This window comes from Genypterus blacodes, unplaced genomic scaffold, assembly GCF_046128005.1.
Source record: "Genypterus blacodes isolate CSIRO-AG114 ecotype Tasmania unplaced genomic scaffold, CSIRO-AGI_Gbla_v1 ptg000024l_1, whole genome shotgun sequence".
NCBI classification, from domain to species: domain Eukaryota; kingdom Metazoa; phylum Chordata; class Actinopteri; order Ophidiiformes; family Ophidiidae; genus Genypterus; species Genypterus blacodes.
Window position 1 is genome coordinate 646,729 of NW_027466837.1, and position 18,379 is coordinate 665,107.

Consider the following 18,379-nt stretch of genomic DNA (forward strand, 5'->3'; position numbering starts at 1 on the left):
GAGAGCTAATGTAGCTTTACAAAGAGCCTGCCTGACGGATGTTTGTCCATCCCTCTGCATTGTACGTAGTGTGTGTGTGTGTGTGTGTGTCCAGAAGGAAGGAAAGACAAAAAATCAATCTCTCTCCAAAATGATCCCAGGAGACACAGAAGTCCCTGAAAGTGTGTGTATCCCCGTATCATCCCACGCTCCAATGAGAGTCATTATTAACCAAATATACACTCATGCATCCAATTTATTACACATTAAGCTTGACATGATGCAACATATGGGCAGATTCTTGGCTTTTGTTTAGCAAAAAAACTAAACTTTTTTTCAAACAGACGTAAGCTGCAGCTGCAATCAGTACACAATACACAATGGAACACTTACAAAGAACACTTTAAGAAAGTACACCAGTAGAAAAGTTACAACAGTATGAAACGTCTACTCCGGGGGGAAATGTACTACAAAATAAAGTATTACAACCCCCACAACAAGCAACATGTAAAAAGAAAAGGCATTACCCATAGAGTCAGTCGACTACCAGGCCACCGGCTCTGACTGCATGTGGGCTTTACTCTGTTAAAGTCTCCTTAGTCTTAAATCTACCGTGTATTTGTGTAACATTTCGATGAAGCAATCACTTGTGTTTTCCAAGCGATTAACCTGTCTATGACTATTAGTGGACTAAGCATTTCTATGGATAAGAGCCGTCAAAAATCTCCCTTTACGCCTCTGGATGACAGCAGTACATACCGAAGTTCATTAAGTGTCAGTCAGCAGGTTTCCCCTCAGCCCAGGTGCAGCCAGGCTCAGTGTGAACAAAGGCAAACCAACAATGAGTACAAACGCACAGGTGAGCTACAGGAAAATCAACTCTCCATCGTAGTCTTAGAAATATCTAGAAGCAGAACGCCAAACGCGCTTGAAAAAATTGAATTCTCCCTCATCAGGTGTGAGCCGATGATGTTCCTCCATCCGGACGAGACGCCACCTAGTTGCCGTGTCAACCTGGCCGTTGGTGAGAACACACAGAGGAATGCATGCTACAGAGTGTTTAATCAGTTTAGCTTGAGAATCATTGGGTGTGTGAGATGTGTGATGAAGAGAGAAATGAGAGGAAGAAGAGCAAGAGAGTGAGTGTGTGTGTGTGTGTCGTTAGATTACAATAGAGCAGAAGAATGTACAGTTCCACCGCTGTCACCCTGTAGGAACAACCAGGCGTCACTTCTTTCACCTCAGCCTTAAAGCCTGTAAGCGTCCCGGCTGAGCGGAAACGGACCGAGCACCGGGCGGCAGTGCTCAAGTGACAGTGAGGGGACAAACACCGGGGGGCCCGGGCTCGGCTGGCTCTAGGCCGGGTTGTGGAACAGGATGGGTTTGACCACGCCCGTCAGGATCTTGGGCACGTGGACGCTCACTATCTCTGAGATCATCTCAGGGAAGTTGACCCGCGTCTGCAGGGACTGAGCCTGGATGAAGAGATCGTAGGTGAACTGGTGCAACTTTCTCACCACCTGAGAGAGGGAGGGGGAGAGAGGGAGAGGGAGAGAGAGAGACGGGTTATAAATAACAGAGATGATACATTACAAAGAGCTCAGCATATAAATTTAACAAAGTCTTTAACTATGAGCCTGCGGAGGTGATTTAAAAATGACACACACACACACACACACACACACACACACACACACACACACACACACACACACACACACACGCACACAGCACTTTCTGAAGCCTGAAGGACTGAAGTGTGAAGGCTTCATCAACTCTGTTCTCCAGTCTAAAGGGCTCTATCAAGGCAATCCCTGGCTGCCCTCCAGCTCAAAAGGCATTAGAAGTTCTAAAATGTGGCTTGGAGACACACACGGCTGAGCTTTAAAGGCTAAAGCCACAGTGAAAGACATGAGACAGAGAGTGCTGCTGCTCAGCTCTGTGGGTGGAAACTTTTAAGCCCGCTGCACTTCTGGCCGCAGCTCAGGCGGTGACATCTGAGCAGGTGTTTCCTATCAGCTGGGAACCTTCTGTCATACATGGTTTCCATCACCGATCTACCCTTTATAATCCCCTAGGAAAATCGGAAAAGTAATGAGATGATGCGCATACCTCCGCCGTGGAGGAACGAGGCTCTTTCTGACAGATTCTCCTCCTCCTCTTCTTCATGGAGAGGAGGAGGAGGAGGGGAATCTGTAACCTCTGGACTGTGAGGCAACAGTGCCACCATGCTGACACACAGAAGCTGTCTGAGCTGCATGCTGAGGAAACTTCACCTCACTCACATTGTTTTGCAAAGAAATGACAGAAATGTGGAATAACATTGGATTTTGCAAAGTTAAGGAATGATTTCTGGAGCCAAAACCCCAAAATGTTCCAAAAGCTTCGTCCTCAGAACATTTAGACGTGATTCTGATTAAACCAAAAGCAGAAACACACACAAACACAGCTTCCTTGGTGGAGGTATTGAGAGCTGAAGGTGGTGCCCTCTAGCGGGTGCGTCCCTACTGTCCTCGCCGCTCCGATTGTTACAAAGAATTCTAATCTAATCCACATCAGCCTCATTTTTAGGGGGAATAACAGACAACCGACAACTACAGCAACAACCAGAGACAACAGTCAGAGTCTGTGTTCCATCTGTAACCATGCAAACATGATCAGAATCAAACTCTAATCTGGAAAGCATCTGTGCCTGTCTGTCCCTTTGCTGTATGTTTCCACACCACCAGGGGGCGACTGAGCCACTTTCCCCTTCCAGGAGGAGGAAAGTGGCACAGAGAAACTCGGCCAGGATTAAGTCTGATCTACTGATGTGTGTGTTTATCTTTGGTTTGGTGGTAGGAAAAATTCTGCAGCGTCTGGAGCTCGGTCCCGGGCTGTCACTCGAGACCACGGAAGCTTTTTACAGTTTTTTGAAACAGGATGATAGCAAAGCGTGCGTGAGTGTGTCTGTTGGTGTTAGATTAAATGTTAACGTTAATGGCTGACAGATCAGCTTAGAGCCAAATGATTAAAGATCCTGCGTCAACTGAGCACATCATAATTCAGCGCCGTGTTGTTGCGCGCCCGGCTCACTATTTGTCAGGTGTACTTTGATCTGTTTCCTGCCTTAAGAGGCGCAGTGGCAATAAGTGACATTCCCTTCCCTGTGGAGGATCAGCGTAAGGAGTGTTTTTGTATGTTAAGTGGAGTGGGGTGTATTACCGGCTGGAGGTAGTCCAGCAGCTGTGTGAGCTGAAACATTCTCTGCGTACGGGTGGTCTCCCCGTGGTTGCTGGCCAAGCGGTCCAGCTCTTTAATGTAGGAGGTCCGCAGTTCATCAAAATGACGCTGGCTCTTCAGGCCCTCCACCGGCACTGTGACCGCAAAAACCAGAACACAACGTTAACGTTAGCTGTCAACCCCTTCCATCCCATCAATGATCAGGGGGTTCTGAGGTTAAACTCTATTACTGTCATGCTTCTTCTGCTGAGTTGACATTCAGCACGGGATTGGACTCACTGATGCTGAACAGGACCAGGGCCTTCATGCAGAGGAACTCCTCCGGTGTGACCCTCAGCACGTAGAAGCGTTGGGACAGCAGCTTCATCCTCACGCAGTGGTCGTACATGCTGGACACCTGCATCCGCTGGCTGGGTGACAGATGGAGAGAGAGGGAGAGAGACAGATGAGGTTTGGCCCCAAAACAAAAAAAAGGGAGAGGAGAGGGAGGCGAGCGTACAGGAGAGGGAGAGGGGCCCGGCGGGGGCGGGGGGAGAGAGAGAGAAAGGCGAGGGAAAGACTGTTAATGGCAGCAGAAACGAGAGCGGAGCAGAGAGGAAGAAAGGCAGCAGAGGTGAGAAAAATGAGCGAGGCGGATAATGGAAAAGGAGAATGACACTGAGGCAGAGAAAATGAGGGTCAGCAACAAGGGCAGGCGGCTCCATTACCATGCAGGTCAGCAGCAGGCAGCCGGAGCCGCACAGGTCTAATGCAGGGAGGATGACTGTTTTGCTAATGCTACGCAAAACACCAGCCGCCACCCTGGACTCCATGTTTAGATAAGAAAGTCTTTATGATCAAGCTGTGGGTTTAACGGGACAACGGAGGAGCTGGAAGTGAAGCTGGCTGCTGCTTAACTCCACGACATCATTGATTGATCTTTGTGTCCCGGTGACGGAGCCACGTTTTGCTCCACATTAGCATATCAGTAAACTTCTGCTAGGTCCGAAAATCTATTAGTGTTTGTTTCCAGCCCCCTCAGTCGTGTAGTTTAATCATTGACAGAATGAGAAGAGGCCACAGCGACTGAACGTGACGCTCGCCGTGTTGGACAGTGTGATGTTCAGACGCTCTCACACACACACGCACACACACAGCAGGAGAGAGTTAAGGAACCGACAGTTTCAAAAAGACGAGGGACCTAAGGCATCTAGGTTTAATCAGTTAGCATTTGGGAAGGATGATTGACAGGCCAGGATAACATAGGGCCAGGTGTGTGTGTATGTGAGAGGACAGAGGTCACGACTGAATGGCCTCAACAAACATCTTGTTTTTTAGGACCCAAACGTTTCCTCCACTCACTCGTTGAACACCAGGTCGGGGGCGAAGTAGAGCATGGAGCTGTTGGTGAGCGTGTAGGACCTCCAGCCCAGAGCGAACACCATGACGCCCATCCACGACAGCTGGATCACCGTCATCTGGTCGTCCACGTGGAGATCACGGAAACCTGCCCACCGCACACACACACACACACACACACACACACACACACACACACACACACACACACACAAGCTGCATGAGGAGGTGTGTGACTTAATATGACCCCAACCTACACATCACACAGGACGGCTATAGGCCCGGGCCACTCTAGATGAGATCACACCGCCCTCTAGTGGTGAATATGTGAACAGGTGCCTTCATATAGCTGCTCTAATATAAGATAGACTGGGTCAGTCAGTTCACCTGGGCTCAGGCTTTAACCCATGATTACTAACTGCTCAAATTCATTACAGCAGGAGGAATGTTCCCTGTGTGTGTGTGTGTGTGTGTGTTCCATTCTCCCTTCAGACCTTGTAGTGTTTATCTAGATCACACTTGACCCGGAGCGACAAAAATAGCAATTGAGCCGGAGCGGCCTTGAAGGGAAGGGAAGAAGCTCCACCTGCGTCCCTCTGTTTACCTGGTATGGCCTTGGCCCAGCGCACCACCGTCACCAGCTGTCTCTCCCCCAGCTCGTTCAGGCTGGTCAGCAGGCTGGCGGGGCTGTCCGGCTGGGCGGGGTCGTGCCCGGCGTTGACCACCGACGGCTCGATGGCCTGCAGGACGCTGAGCAGGGACAGGCAGGAGCGCATGCTGGGAGGAGGACCGAGCATCATGGTCCCGGACGAGGCTGAGGGAGAGAGACAGAGTGAGACGCTGACCTACTGGCACACTGACACCAGGGATTTGGTTTGGAGTCGCCGATCCTCACTTTGAGCCCGAATGGCGGCGCTCCCGTGCTCCGCCTCGCTCCTCCCGGCCCGCTCGCCTCTCTCTCCAGATTCCCAGGACATCATAGGCTGCTCCTCCTCTCCGCTCCTCGGGTGCCCGGCTCCCTTCAGTCGACGACCTTCACAAATCAACAAAGATGAAAGCAGATGAAGCTTCCACGGAGAGTTTGTGTCGTCTGATGGTTACCAGGTGTGATCGTGCGTCAGAGGCCATTCAGGGCTTTGGGGAGCTCCTCCTCCTCCTCCTCCTCGTCTTACTACAGTATTGATTCAGATGTCACAAACTTAACAAGAAGAACCAAGTCAGACACAAGTTTAATCCTTGTGTCTTTTTTTATCTTCTTTTCCATTTTGTCATAATTTCCTTTCTCAAACTTAAAAAAACTTGTGGCTTATTCTTCTTCTTCTGTGGTGCTGTGAGCGCAACAACGGCTCAATTTTGTCGCTAGAAAAAAACGATAGAATAGACGCAGAATAGAATCAAAGACAAACTGCTTGTGTAGATGTCACACACACACACACACACACACACACACACACACACACACACACACACACAGTTCGTTTCACTGCTCGCTTGACCTTTAAAACAGCTGAAACACATCATTATTAAGTTTTTATCTAATGCATTAAAGGTATCTGACTATAAATCATATAAAGGTTGCCCACACACACAACCCTTTCTCTCTCTCTCTCTCTCTCTCTCTCCCCACCCTCCCCCCTCTCTCTCACTCTCTCGCCCTCCCCCCCCCTCTCTCTCTCTCCCCCCCCCCCCCCCCCCCCCTCTCTCTCTCTCTCACTCTCTCACCTTTCAGACTCATTCCTGACATGAAGCATCTCTTTAAGCGACAGGAGGCACAGTTCTTCCGCCTCAGTTTGTCGATGGTGCAGTCGTTCCGGCTGGCACACAGATGGTTCTGCTTACCTGCGGAGAGACACACACACACAGACACACACAGACACACACAGACACACACAAACAAAGAAGGATGAAAGAGCTACTCCAGCAAATACTAGGCTTTCACTCACAGCGATGCGTGCGTGTGTGTGTGGGTGTTAACTGATAAATATCTCGCCCTCATACCTTCAGGTCATTTCGCCCTGCCGGCCTGAGTGAGCCAGTGAGTGTAATTAAATCAGTGGGCCCGTAATTGCGTGTGTGTGAATGTGTGTGTGCTGGTGTAAGTTTGTGCTGGTGTATGTGTGTGTGTGAGTGTGTGTGTGTGTGTGTCATGCCCACCTGCAGCGGCCCTCTTAAAGAACACTTTGCAGCTGCCACAGGTGACGGCTCCATAGTGACAACCTGAAGCATCGTCGCCGCACACCTGACACACCCTCCGGTCTGACAGATACACACCTGGAAACAGATCCTCATGCCTGGACACACACGGATACACACACACACACACACACACATTAATAAGTACAATATAAGATACAATATACTGTAAAGTGTGACATAGAAAACCTTCAGCTGCTAACATCAGAATAAGCAGAATAACAGAAGAGTCATTAGTTATGATATTTAAAATGAATTCCCTTAATGCAATTTTATTTATCGTGTCCTTATTGATCATATCCCAACTCAGGATGTCATCTGATGGGCATTTGTGCAGTCAGAATAACTTGATTTCATTGATTTTTAGGATCCAGCAGCTTTTCTCCCATTCAAAGTCCAGACTGAGCCGCATGTGCTGCTGTTGTTTATCCTGACAAATATTAACTCCTGCTGCCCACATGTTATCGGTCACAGCAGGGATAAACACGTTTTGGGAATGCGACAGAATAGCGGAACACTCAAAGGCCGGAGCTGGACCGGCCGGGGGTCACGGGAGGTCAGATATTCCACATATTCAATCATCAATCCCAAACCGTGCAGCGTTTCCCTGTGCGGGGTCAAAAAGTGTTTTTGCAAATTATCCAAACATTTGTTCGGTTGCGGTCTGTTGATTTGTGAAGTCCAAGAAACATCAATTTTTGGAAACTGAAGTGATTTGCTTGGATGTGAACGATCAGACTCACACATCAGATCGAAGTGATTTAAAGGAAAAGGACACAAGTGTTTGAATAAAACTCTAAAAAGTTCCTGAAGTTTGAAAAAGTAAGACTGGAGAAGAAGTATTTAAGCCAAGGTAAATATAAAGACAGATGGACTAATGTTGATGTTTCCCTTCTCCTTTTATAGCCAAAGCAAACAGGAGTGTGTGTGTGTGTGTGTGTGTGTGTGTGTCCCCTCTGCTCACTAATACATGGATACGATCATATCATTTATCTTCAGAGATGGTGTGATTACCTGAAAGCCCTCTCCGTGCAGTCCAGCCAGCCAGCCGGCTCGGTCTTGATGGTGGGGTAGCTGGCCTGTCCTTGGGGAGGAGCGCCTTGGTAACTTTCCACTTGGCCAAAGCTCTGTGCCATGGCTGCACGCATGAGCCCTTTGCCACCGTTCTCGCCGTTATTGTACCAAACACAATGACACTGTTGTCTGGATCCGCCGGAGCTTTTCCCACAGTCACAATATTTACACAACAGATTCGCTCCCCCGGATCCGCAGCTGTCCGGTTCAGACCGACTCCCGTATGTGCGCTCGGTTACGCACCACACGCCCGCCGCGTTTCGGAATCGGTTCTGGTTCGCAGAGTATGTGGAGGCGTGCGGCGGCGGCTTCCCGGTCACCATCTCGTCCACCTGAGAGGACGCGGGCGCCTCATCCGTGGAATTCATATATAAATTGGCTTCCTTGTAGACGTACCGGGTGATCGCCGGGCTGTGCGTCACGGTTCTGGCGCTCTCCATGTCGCTCGATCTGAGGAGGTCCATGCAGCTCAGGTGGTGTATGTCCATGCACACTTCCCCCAGGTCCTCGTCTTTGGGGGTCTTGTCGTTCTGCAGAGATCTGCTCCCTCCCGAAGTCACGTTTCCTGCCGCTCCGACGGCGCTGTGTCCCAAAGTGGGGACACAGTCTGGAAAGGCGCTCGTTACGCACTGGTTTGAGCCGTTCTGCGGGGAAGAACCCAGATCCAGACCCAAGGACACGGACACCGCTTTGCTCAGCTCCACTGTGCTGGGACACGCACACGCGTCCATGGGGTCCAGCCTGTCTGATTCATTCATAATTAAAGAGTTAGAGGTTTCTTCTAAATCGGACAAGGTCGTGTGAAAGGCCATCAGCTGGCGGCGCGGCGCACTTTCCTCCAAAGCTGCTTAGCGGGACAAAAAACAAAACACTTTCCAGGCGAGAAAACGCCTCCAGCCGAGCCTGCGGGCATAAGTGTGAGAAGAGACCGGAGTAGATCAGCCGTCCGTGGCGCGCTGTGCGAGGCAGGGACGTCCCGCCGAGCTCATCCGTGAAATGAAGCGCTGGCGAACTTTCGCAAAGTAAGCGGCGGTTCAGCAGGTTTGCGCCTGACGTGAGCAAGACCTCATCAGTGGCCCGTGACGCAAGCAGACTGCGGGCAGGAGTTTGGGTGCGCAGGCCGGTTTACGCACAGACAGGAACCCAAAGTGCAAAGTTGTCTCGGTGGTAAATCCCTCAGCCGCGCCTCCTGAGCGCTGCTGCGTGAACACAGTCTCGCGAGAAAAGAGCCGGACGGACACTTTACTGCCCTTCACCATAAAGACCATCAGAACCACAGCGGCACCGCGAACTGGACTCACTCCTTCACTCTGACTCACTTCACAACTTCAAGGAAGCGACGCCGAGAACTTGAATTTTGACATTTTTAATGTATTTATTTTTTACTATTTGGCTGCATGGAGCCGAAACGCACACAGGTGAAATCACACACATACACACACACACATCCAGCCGAGCTCACAGACACATAGTTGACGATTTAAGACAGTATGTTATCATATTAAATGCGGCCAATCTGTGTCTATAAACTGTATATGTATTTATTTACATTTATATTTCCAAGATTAATTTAAAGAATATTTTTCTATAAACTATTTTACAATTTAACTAACAACATATAACAATTAGCTTTTTATTAGACTATTAACCCGATGATTTTGGTCTTAATTGATTTTATCAATATCATAAGGAATCTCTCTCTCATCTTAAATGTGTGTATTTGTTTAAACCTCACACTCTCACCCACATTCTTTTAAGGTGCAAATGGAGATGATTAACAGAACTATGTTCTCTCTGTCTATCAGGCATGAAGTTTGTGATTGCCTGAAGACACAGAATCACAAACAAATCAGCTGATTACTTTCTCGCAAGGGATACACAAAGCTTTTTTGAGGTGATAATTGGTTTGATCGTCATCATTATGACTTTTTCATGACTAATTCTGCAACAGCGTTTGTCCCACCGAGCCCAAAGGTGACTGAGGTGACATCTGAGCTCACATCAGAAACTGAGAATGTCAGGGTTTTGTTTTATTTCGGAGAGAAGAGAAACTAAATGATTGAACGTTAAGGTAGAAGAATACAATGCACATATCATTAGGTGGCATATTGGAATAATATGATTGACAGATGATGTTTGGCACATTTGAAAGCAAGCAAGACAGCAGGGATGCTTCATGAACAGCGGTTGATGATCCCTGATACAACATATTTGATATTGTGGAAGAATCTCCTGAAATTTAACAATATTTCGTCCTCTTCCAGATGAAATGGCACTAAAACTCCCGGACACAAAAGGCATGAGAGAGTCATGATCACCATGTCTGAAGCCTGCTCATGACAGCACATCATGTTCAGCTTGTTATTCTTATATATTTATTTTTATCAGCTACGTTATAATCTGCACCTACACTGCTAAAGCTCTCTCATCCTCTGTCCCCGTCCTGCTCCCAGGCTCACAGCGGCTAATGCAGTATGTCTCACATGGACTCAAACTCATCTATTCTTTGTTTGGTGTTGCCCTGGCGAATCTGACGCAGCGTCTTGTATTTGTCTCGGCCCGCCTTCACGTTCTCGGCGTGGATCAGGTCGTTGGGGGTCTTCTTGCTCTCGTCCACGGTCCCGGCCAGCTCAGTGCTTAGGACCTGAGGGGGAACGTGAACACACACACACACACACACACACACACACACACACACACACACACACACACAGCCAATGAAACCCTGTTACTGGAGGCTCTTTAAGAAGCTATTTACAGGCTCACCCGGCTCCCCACACCCCCCTGTGCTGCCCTCCATCCCCGTCTGAAAACACTCCTTTGTCCATCGTTATTACATTCATCTTTGTGTCGCCTCTTCTCTTCAACATAATATCTTGCTTTGGCAATGAGACCAAATTGATTTTAGATGTAATAGGATCAGGTTGGAATGAGATTTTTTGATTTCTTTATCAAAACCTTGACTGAAAAAGACGACAGTAACATATCTGCAATGTTTCAAACGCCTGGCAGTTGTGGCAAAATGCACCAAACCTACAAATGTAAAAATGATACACCACAACAAATGAAATCCCTGCTTTGACACAGTCCACTCATCAGAAGCATCTGCGACTTTAATTTCAGCTTCCCTCAGGGACGTCGGAAGCCTGGATTTGTGTTTGCCATCATGGTAACATCGCCACCATCTTGACAGCTGCCCATGCCAAAGAACCAATTTTTGGCCCCATCAGTGGAGCAGCGGAGGAGAGCGGCAACCAATGTGGCTCATTGTGATAGGCTGAGGCACCTGTCACTCAAGCCATGTAATCAAATCTTGCGCAATCAAAACTGTTATCTCCAAAAAAAACTGTGCATAGATAAGCAAAATGGGACTTGGAGCTTCATCTGGCAGCTGATAGAGGATCTGCAGCTGTTTGCTCTTTTTATCTTGGCTTTAAGTAACATTTCGGACTTTTGCACTTTTACTCGTATTTGTTGTGTCTTATCGGTGTAATCCATCGTCCAAGTGTGAAGTGTTCCTCATACTTGTACTCTAAATATAACTACATACAGATATAACACTGTGCTTGACTTCTAACCTGACAAGTTCAGTGCCATTTCAAGTCACCTTGTCCCCTGGGGGGCTCAGAGTGGATCTGAGTGGATCTGAGTGGCTCCCAGTGTGGAATCTCTTAACTGCCTGTATATGTGAATGTGAATGAGTGCGTGAGTCTTTATGTGAGTCTATATGTCCTGCCCCCTCACCATGAATGGGATTTGCAGGTATAGGGAATGTGTGTGTGTGTGTGTTGGATTCTGCATCTGTCTAATCGCCCACAGTAGCTTTGTAGCCACTGTGCTGCTCTTTGTGATTTATTAGTTTAGCAGTTAGTTTTATCTGTTATTCTTGGATGTGACTCTGTGCAGTAAGCACTGTTATACACTCTTATGTCCTCTTAGCGCTCGTATATTCGTTCAGCACAATAAACTATATATCCTCTTCCCTTGAAGGGGAACGATAGAACAGAACACTTGCATAGAGGGATCTGTTAAACAGGCCACTTTATCTGTCTCCTGAAGCTGACCTTGAGGTTGTTCTGCAGCCTCTGGTTCTTCTGGGCCTCGGTCATCCTCTCCTCCTCGCTGCGATCTCGCACGGTATCGGGCGCGGTCAGCTCGGCGCTGGCCTCGGCGCTGCTCTCGTCCGTCTCGTCGTGCTCGTGCATGTGTGGGTGCACCGAGGCCTGGATGTGGACACCCAAGAGTTTAGTCTTCAGCTCCTCTTTGGTTTGCTCCAAATCAGCTTCTACCACCATCGCCTGTCAACAACGCTGGGATTAGACCTCCTATTGTTGTTGTTGTGTTTTTAAAGTATAGAATATGATGAATATTGATGCCTCATATCTCCTCATATCAATAGATCTTTACCCCTGAGTGAATTTAATGGTTTTAGTAACCTGACGAAAGTGCCACAGACTAAAAACCAGGCACTGTTATAAAATATGCTGCTCTCTTGTCGCAACTTCTCATTCGGCCAAGATCTCACAGTGCGTGGCAGCTCGCCTTGCTCATGTTTAATTCATCCTCTCACTCTTTCATAGATTTTCACTAATTCTCACCCTTTCCTGCCACCGGTTTGCCTCCTGGTCCTTTTTCTTCTTGGCGTCCTCCAGCTGTGAGATCTTAGCGGTAAGCTCATCCAGCTCAGTGGCCTGCACACATGCACACAAATAAGGGAGAACGAGTTAAGAGCGTACCTGATCTGAGGTCAATGGGCTCTGGATCCTCATACGCAGCATCATGACCCAGGTACAAACTCATCTCACTTAAACAAATTAAATATCAAAATCTATCTCTGCAGAAGGAAAACTCCACCCTAAAAGCATCGCACATCTGCAGCATACCATCATATAGAGGCTGAACGTGACCTGTAAGCTGTATAGAATTATAAATGAGTCAAACCCAGTCGTCAGGGGTTCGCTGCTCGTGTACCAGACTCTCCTGGTTCTTCATCTGGGACTGAGATTGCTGCAGCAGTGCCGCTTTCGCCTCCACCGCTGCTTCCCGGTCCTTGTCCAGACGCTCAGCCTCCTCCTGGGCGATTGTTCTCTCCCTCTCCAGCTCAAGAGCCCTTCGAGTCTGCTCCTCCAGCTCTGCACCCCGCACACACAGACACACACACACACAGACATGTCCGCAGGAGAACCGCATCATGTTATGTTTGTGCGGATGCTGAAATCGGACATATTTCAATATGCCGAAGCATTTTATGTTGTGGATTGGACAAAGCTGGCATTGAGACACATTTGTATTCAGGAAGTTGTCAGACCATCCTGAGCTCTCTTTGTCTGCTCCTCAATCTGCCTCAATCTCTCCATCAGCTCCATGGTCTCACGAGCAATCTTCTCTGTTTCCTTCTCAGCGTTTTCTCGCTTTTTTTTCTCACTCTCGAGCAGGGCCCTGTCAGGAGAACTGAGCATAAATACACATCCCCCCACATCTCCAGACAGTTCTCGTGAAACTTTGCTAAAGCAGAAAGCACAGGCTGTAAACTGTCAAAAAAAGAGAAAAGAGGGAAAAGGCATCCATTATGTTCTTCCTCCTCACTTCTCCATCTGCCTTTTGTTCTTCTCCTCCCTGGCCTGGGCCTTCATCTGCTGCACCTCAATGGTGTCCGGTTTACGCCGCCGCATGTACAGGTCGTGGTTCCCCATACACAGCGCCAGGATGCGTTTGTTGATGCGGAGACGGGGAGCGTAGAAGATGAAATCCTGTAAAATAGCAATGGAAAATCACCAAGCTGGGCTTTAATGACAACGTAGCGCTCCAGGCTGTAGGCCGTCTCCTTTGTGTTCGTAACAATTTGATCAGAAACATGTTAACATAGGTAAAGGAGTCCAGATTTCCCTGTGTGGTGATTAAAATGCTATCAAATGTAAATAAAAGGAGTCTAAGTGTGGCTTACTGACACGTTCACCTCAGGTTGTTAAAACTCCTGTATTTGCAAAAAAGCTAATGAGGGATTTGACCTTGGCGTCTTCAGTGGGAGCTACGGCCTCAGCGTGTGTTTGATGATGATATGTATATGAAACAAAAAGGCTTTGAAAAAGGCATAAAGGGAATCAACACACAGACAAGTGGGCGCCACATGCATAAATATTGTGAAATGAAGACTCATTATTCTGACTGTTGAGGTTCTGAATCAGCATGTTACACTACAGCGTCTCACATCCTCGTCTTCTCCTCTGTTTTGATGATTGCGCACGTGGGAATCTTCAGTAAATATTTCATTTTGAGTTTAAACGAAGAGATGTTCAGTCTTTGTGATGTCAGTCTCTGATGGCTAACGGCGCTTCAGCGTACCGGAGCCTTCCTGTCGATTGATTTGATGACAAACTTCTTGTCGTTGAAGGAAATGTTTCTGATCTCGCTCCAGGGGAAGCCGATCTTTGGAGTCATCCTGGAGGATGAAGATGATACGGTTTACAGGATCACATAGGAGAAGTCAGAGAACAGATACAATAGTCACCAGTTAAGCAGACTGTGTCCTACCTGTCCTTCTTGTCGTAGATGTTGAGGCCCAGTGCGTCTACGCCCAACCACAGCTCGGACGACTTCTTGTTCTTGATGTTGAAGTAGTTGACCCCGTACATCTCCAGGTCCTGGGCTATCTTCAGGTACTCCACCATGGCATCTTCTCTGTGGCATTGATTCACTTTAATGAGGTGTAACGTTGACAGAGTAGTGTGTAGGGTCTGTGTGTGTTATGGCTGTGTTACCTCAGCATGCCCTTGTGTTCTGCGTGCCACACCTGGATTCTTTCCTCCCATTCTGTCTTATTCAGCTTGTGCTGCTCCAGCACCCTAGTATGATCAGAAAGAAAGACACATCAGGATTCAGATCACTGTAAATGAAAATGAGATGAAATTTGGTTAACCCTATAAAACGTCCCATAGCGCTCAATTTATACCTCTGAGGCAGCAGCTTCTCCTTTGAAAGGTAGCCGGGGACATGGTAGTCCTTCCTGTAGTCTCCGTGTTTAACCTGGATGGCATAAGAGGCCAGCAGCACTGCGGTCTCTGGGGGACAGTAGATATCATCGTTTAGGATGCCTTCTTTCACCTAAAGGGAGGAAAGAAGACAAAATACCAAACAGGAATTTTACTTTACAATGTGTTTCTCTATGATTTTTCGCTGAGTGTGTGTGGCTCATTCTCATGAATATGTTAGTCTGTTGTGACCACTGTTGTTTGGGCACATTTGCACTCCTTATGCAAAAAAGAACCATCAGTCGACCTGATGGTGGCGCTATAACGATACCAGTGATTATTTTGTCAATAATCTCTTAACCTGACATAGAATCTGACTCCCCCCCCCCCCTCGGTTTCTTTGGATCTCCTGCCTCACATGAGCTCTGAGCAGACTTTCTGCCAATTGTGTCTAAAACAGTTGAATTGTAAAATGATTTTCGTAGTAGAATATCAGCTCCAATTTGGAAAAAAACATGATCAACCTCATTTTGTGTCATAACGTCATAAGGCAGCAGCAGGAATCAATAGCTGAGAAAAAGACGACTTGTCTGCTAAATAATACACGGCATGCTGTCCAGCTGCTGCTTATCCACAGACGTGTGTGTTTGCGTGTGTGTAGAGTGGTGTGGGTGGGGGGTTCTCTCCAGTCAGGTCTGTATCCCCCCCCCCCACTCTTTACTGGTGCCTTTGTTTTAAGCACTCAGGCAGCAGCTTTCACAGAGTGTAACTCACACAGCTTCCAGTGTGGCTGCAGCGTCTCTCTGTGGGCCTTTGATTGAGTTTCTTTGTTCATCACAGCCTACGAGTGACCAAGCTGAGATTAAATATGATGACTTACATCGTTATGCTTCCTCTTGTTGTCCTCTTTAGTATAACTCATATGAAAAGCCTTTTTAATGACATAAGATAGCCAACAGATGATATCATGCTATTTGTAATCTCACTGAGTGCTCTCGTTCACACACACACACACACACACACACACACTTGTCTGACCTGCAGGAAGAAGAGGCGCTGAGTCGCCTCCTGGATCAGTTCCTCAGCAACGTCCTCGGGGTAAAACTTGGCTCTGAACTTAATCAGCAGTGGGTTGTCCCTCTTCACGTCCTGCGCAGCCACCTGGGACGGACGAGGAGGGGACGACAGAACCAGAGCAAAAGAAGCAAGTGGACTTACAACAAAGCCAAGTAATGAGTAGATCTATTTATCACCAAGGTTACCAGGAAAACCTTCTCCTCACCCTCTTGTTCAGTTTGAGCCAGGTGGAGAAGCCTTTGCTGTCCTGATACTGAAGGCCGAAGAACCAGGTTTCCCTTAGCCCGATGGTCTTCACTATCTAAACAGGTCAGTGAACACATGGTCACTAAGTTGTGTGTGTGTGTGTTTGTGTGAAGAGCCTGTGTGTTGTCACCTGCACCAGTACCTGGTCGAACAGCTGTTTGCCTGTGGTGCTGGGCAGGATGGCAAACTCCAGCTCGGCGTCCATGGTGGTGACTCGAACATTGATCTGACAAAGGAGAGAGTCATCCTGAGACACAGGGGGGTGGGAAGAGTTCCGATCGATGGAGAGAGTGGAGCAGAATGCTGAGTGACAAAGATCACCAGCAACTTTCTAATAACTTTGTCGGTTCTTTCACAGCAAAAACAAACAAAGTAATACAAGGTTTTCCTTACATTCTTCTGTTCAACCAGGAGCATCCAATCACAAGAGGTTGGTGGGGACTACAATCACGAACAAACACGAAGCCCACAATAGATTTTAGACTTTGGAAAACTGAGAGCCTAGGGATCATTCCATGTTGCATAACAGTTAAGGACAGGGTCAAAACAATGACACCCATTTAAAGTTGAGGAAATAACAAAACACCAAAGCAGTTAGTGGTTTTCCTTTTGTGTTTCATCACTCAGAAATCTCTTTTTTTAGATTTGAAGAGCAAGAACTGATACTATACTATAATACTAATTATATTAATCAGGATCTAACCACCACTGCTACTGCTACTACTACTAATGAATATGAATAAATTAATAATGCAATAAAACTTATAAAATAGGCGACAAGCTGCAACAGAGTAAAGCCACCTCACATACGCCAAGCAGAGAAGTGGGGGTCGCAGCTTTCACACAAACCTCATAAGAGCAGTAATCGTTAACAACTAACACAAAAGCAGAGAAAGAGAGAAAATTTGCTACTTACAGTTGACATTTGTAGCTTTTTAAAGTAGATCTGCTATAGATATACACACTATATCTTTCTTTGGTCTAATCTCTTCTTCGGAGGCGCTTGCAGGAGTGTTTTCTCTCCAGAGTCATATGAAAGTGCTTGTAATACCGACCAGGATTAGACTGAATGAAAATGAGCCTTTGTGTTGTTCCCATGAAGGCCTGTGTGTTTGAGCTAATCCAGAGGAAGCCATGGACCCACGCGTCTCACTGCAGCAGCCTCAATCTGCACACCACTTCACTCTGAAACCGGTCAGGTGACGTGACAGAGGTTCGCTCCTGCATGGGTGACCTTTGTGTCCAAAAGTTTCTGTACGAGAAAACTGAAATCTAACTTAGCAGCAGCAGAAGTGGAGGTGCTGAATATTCATTAATGCTGCCGTTTTGTTCTTTCACTCAAAATAAGCTTTGACTGCAAGGGATCCTGGATTTACATATGGTCAACAGTGGCAACAAAAGTGTAAAAAGCCTTTGGAATGTTTTGGATTCCTGCATTAATTACGTATCAAAATGTGGTCTGATCTTTATCTACGACACAAGAAGAGCACACTGTGCATAAACTAAGGATAGACTAAATCATCTTATTTGTTCTTGTCAATACTGAGCTCTCTCTTCTTTGATAGCAAATCAGAGTCAGACAAGACTCAGATTGCCGCTTTGGATTGTGGTCTCCTGTTTTCAAGAATCCGTAGAAATATTAAGAAGTTACTGGAATCTTGGTCCATTAGTCTAATCTGGGGACAAGATTCCAAAAGAACATGCGGATATTCCACGAGGCCTCCGGGGGAATGTTCTGTGAACACAGGAGACAAAGGAGGAATACTTCGGCAGAAATGCTCACAAGCTTTGTTTGGAGCGGAAATATTGCCCCAGCTGTGAGGGATAGAGGTTTTGCTGCTGCTTTGCTGCCTCAAGGTCTGGACAGCTCGCAGCCATTTAGGAAACACAGAGGACGCAAACACAGATTGGTTTGAAAGAATTGAATTCTTGGTTTGGATCGATTCGATGATAATGCAAGATTTCCCTCAAAATACTGCCAAGCTGAGCAGTTTTGTAAAGGAAAAGTTTGTACAGGATCAGGAATAGACTGCATGTTGGAGGTTATTTGCTCCCATAAATAAGAGTCACACACTTTGTCCAACAATGACAATGACATCATTGATTTGTCCATAATTGTGACTTTGGTGAAATCAGAACCAAACCTCAATGACGATTTAAGTCAGAAATCCAGGTGTTTCGCCCATTTTTAGCCCGTGTCATCTGTTTGTCCAGTGTAACGCATTACTTTGTGTCCCCGTACAGGTGACGGTGTGCGCGTGCCCCCTCAAACGACGGCACAC

The 18,379-nt window shown here is 47.2% G+C and overlaps 2 protein-coding genes and 1 long non-coding RNA gene across 3 annotated transcripts; 1 reads left to right on the plus strand and 2 right to left on the minus strand.

Moving 5' to 3' along the window:
• Positions 1 to 217: 217 nt before the first annotated feature.
• Positions 218 to 8,773, minus strand: LOC142992879 (progesterone receptor-like). Its single transcript, XM_076143418.1, has 9 exons — positions 7,747 to 8,773; positions 6,694 to 6,830; positions 6,262 to 6,378; positions 5,435 to 5,572; positions 5,144 to 5,353; positions 4,543 to 4,687; positions 3,481 to 3,611; positions 3,184 to 3,335; positions 218 to 1,499 (listed from the first exon to the last, which is right to left on the minus strand). Exons 1-9 carry the CDS (start codon positions 8,616 to 8,618, stop codon positions 1,335 to 1,337), a joined length of 2,067 nt encoding a protein of 688 aa, XP_075999533.1. The 5' UTR covers positions 8,619 to 8,773; the 3' UTR covers positions 218 to 1,334.
• Positions 8,774 to 8,940: 167 nt separating this feature from the next.
• On the plus strand, positions 8,941 to 10,154 carry LOC142992881 (uncharacterized). The gene is made up of 3 exons (XR_012961082.1): positions 8,941 to 9,224; positions 9,612 to 9,700; positions 10,071 to 10,154. It is a non-coding gene; the product is annotated as an uncharacterized LOC142992881 (long non-coding RNA).
• A 112-nt stretch (positions 10,155 to 10,266) lies between these two features.
• On the minus strand, positions 10,267 to 17,040 carry LOC142992880 (moesin-like). Its single transcript, XM_076143419.1, has 15 exons — positions 17,014 to 17,040; positions 16,491 to 16,538; positions 16,240 to 16,323; positions 16,057 to 16,152; positions 15,813 to 15,935; positions 14,756 to 14,907; positions 14,565 to 14,648; positions 14,338 to 14,484; positions 14,149 to 14,245; positions 13,393 to 13,556; positions 13,115 to 13,245; positions 12,778 to 12,938; positions 12,405 to 12,497; positions 11,871 to 12,104; positions 10,267 to 10,450 (listed from the first exon to the last, which is right to left on the minus strand). The coding sequence occupies exons 1-15, from the start codon at positions 17,020 to 17,022 to the stop codon at positions 10,286 to 10,288; spliced, it is 1,788 nt and encodes a 595-aa protein (XP_075999534.1). The 5' UTR covers positions 17,023 to 17,040; the 3' UTR covers positions 10,267 to 10,285.
• Between the last annotated feature and the right edge of the window lie 1,339 nt (positions 17,041 to 18,379).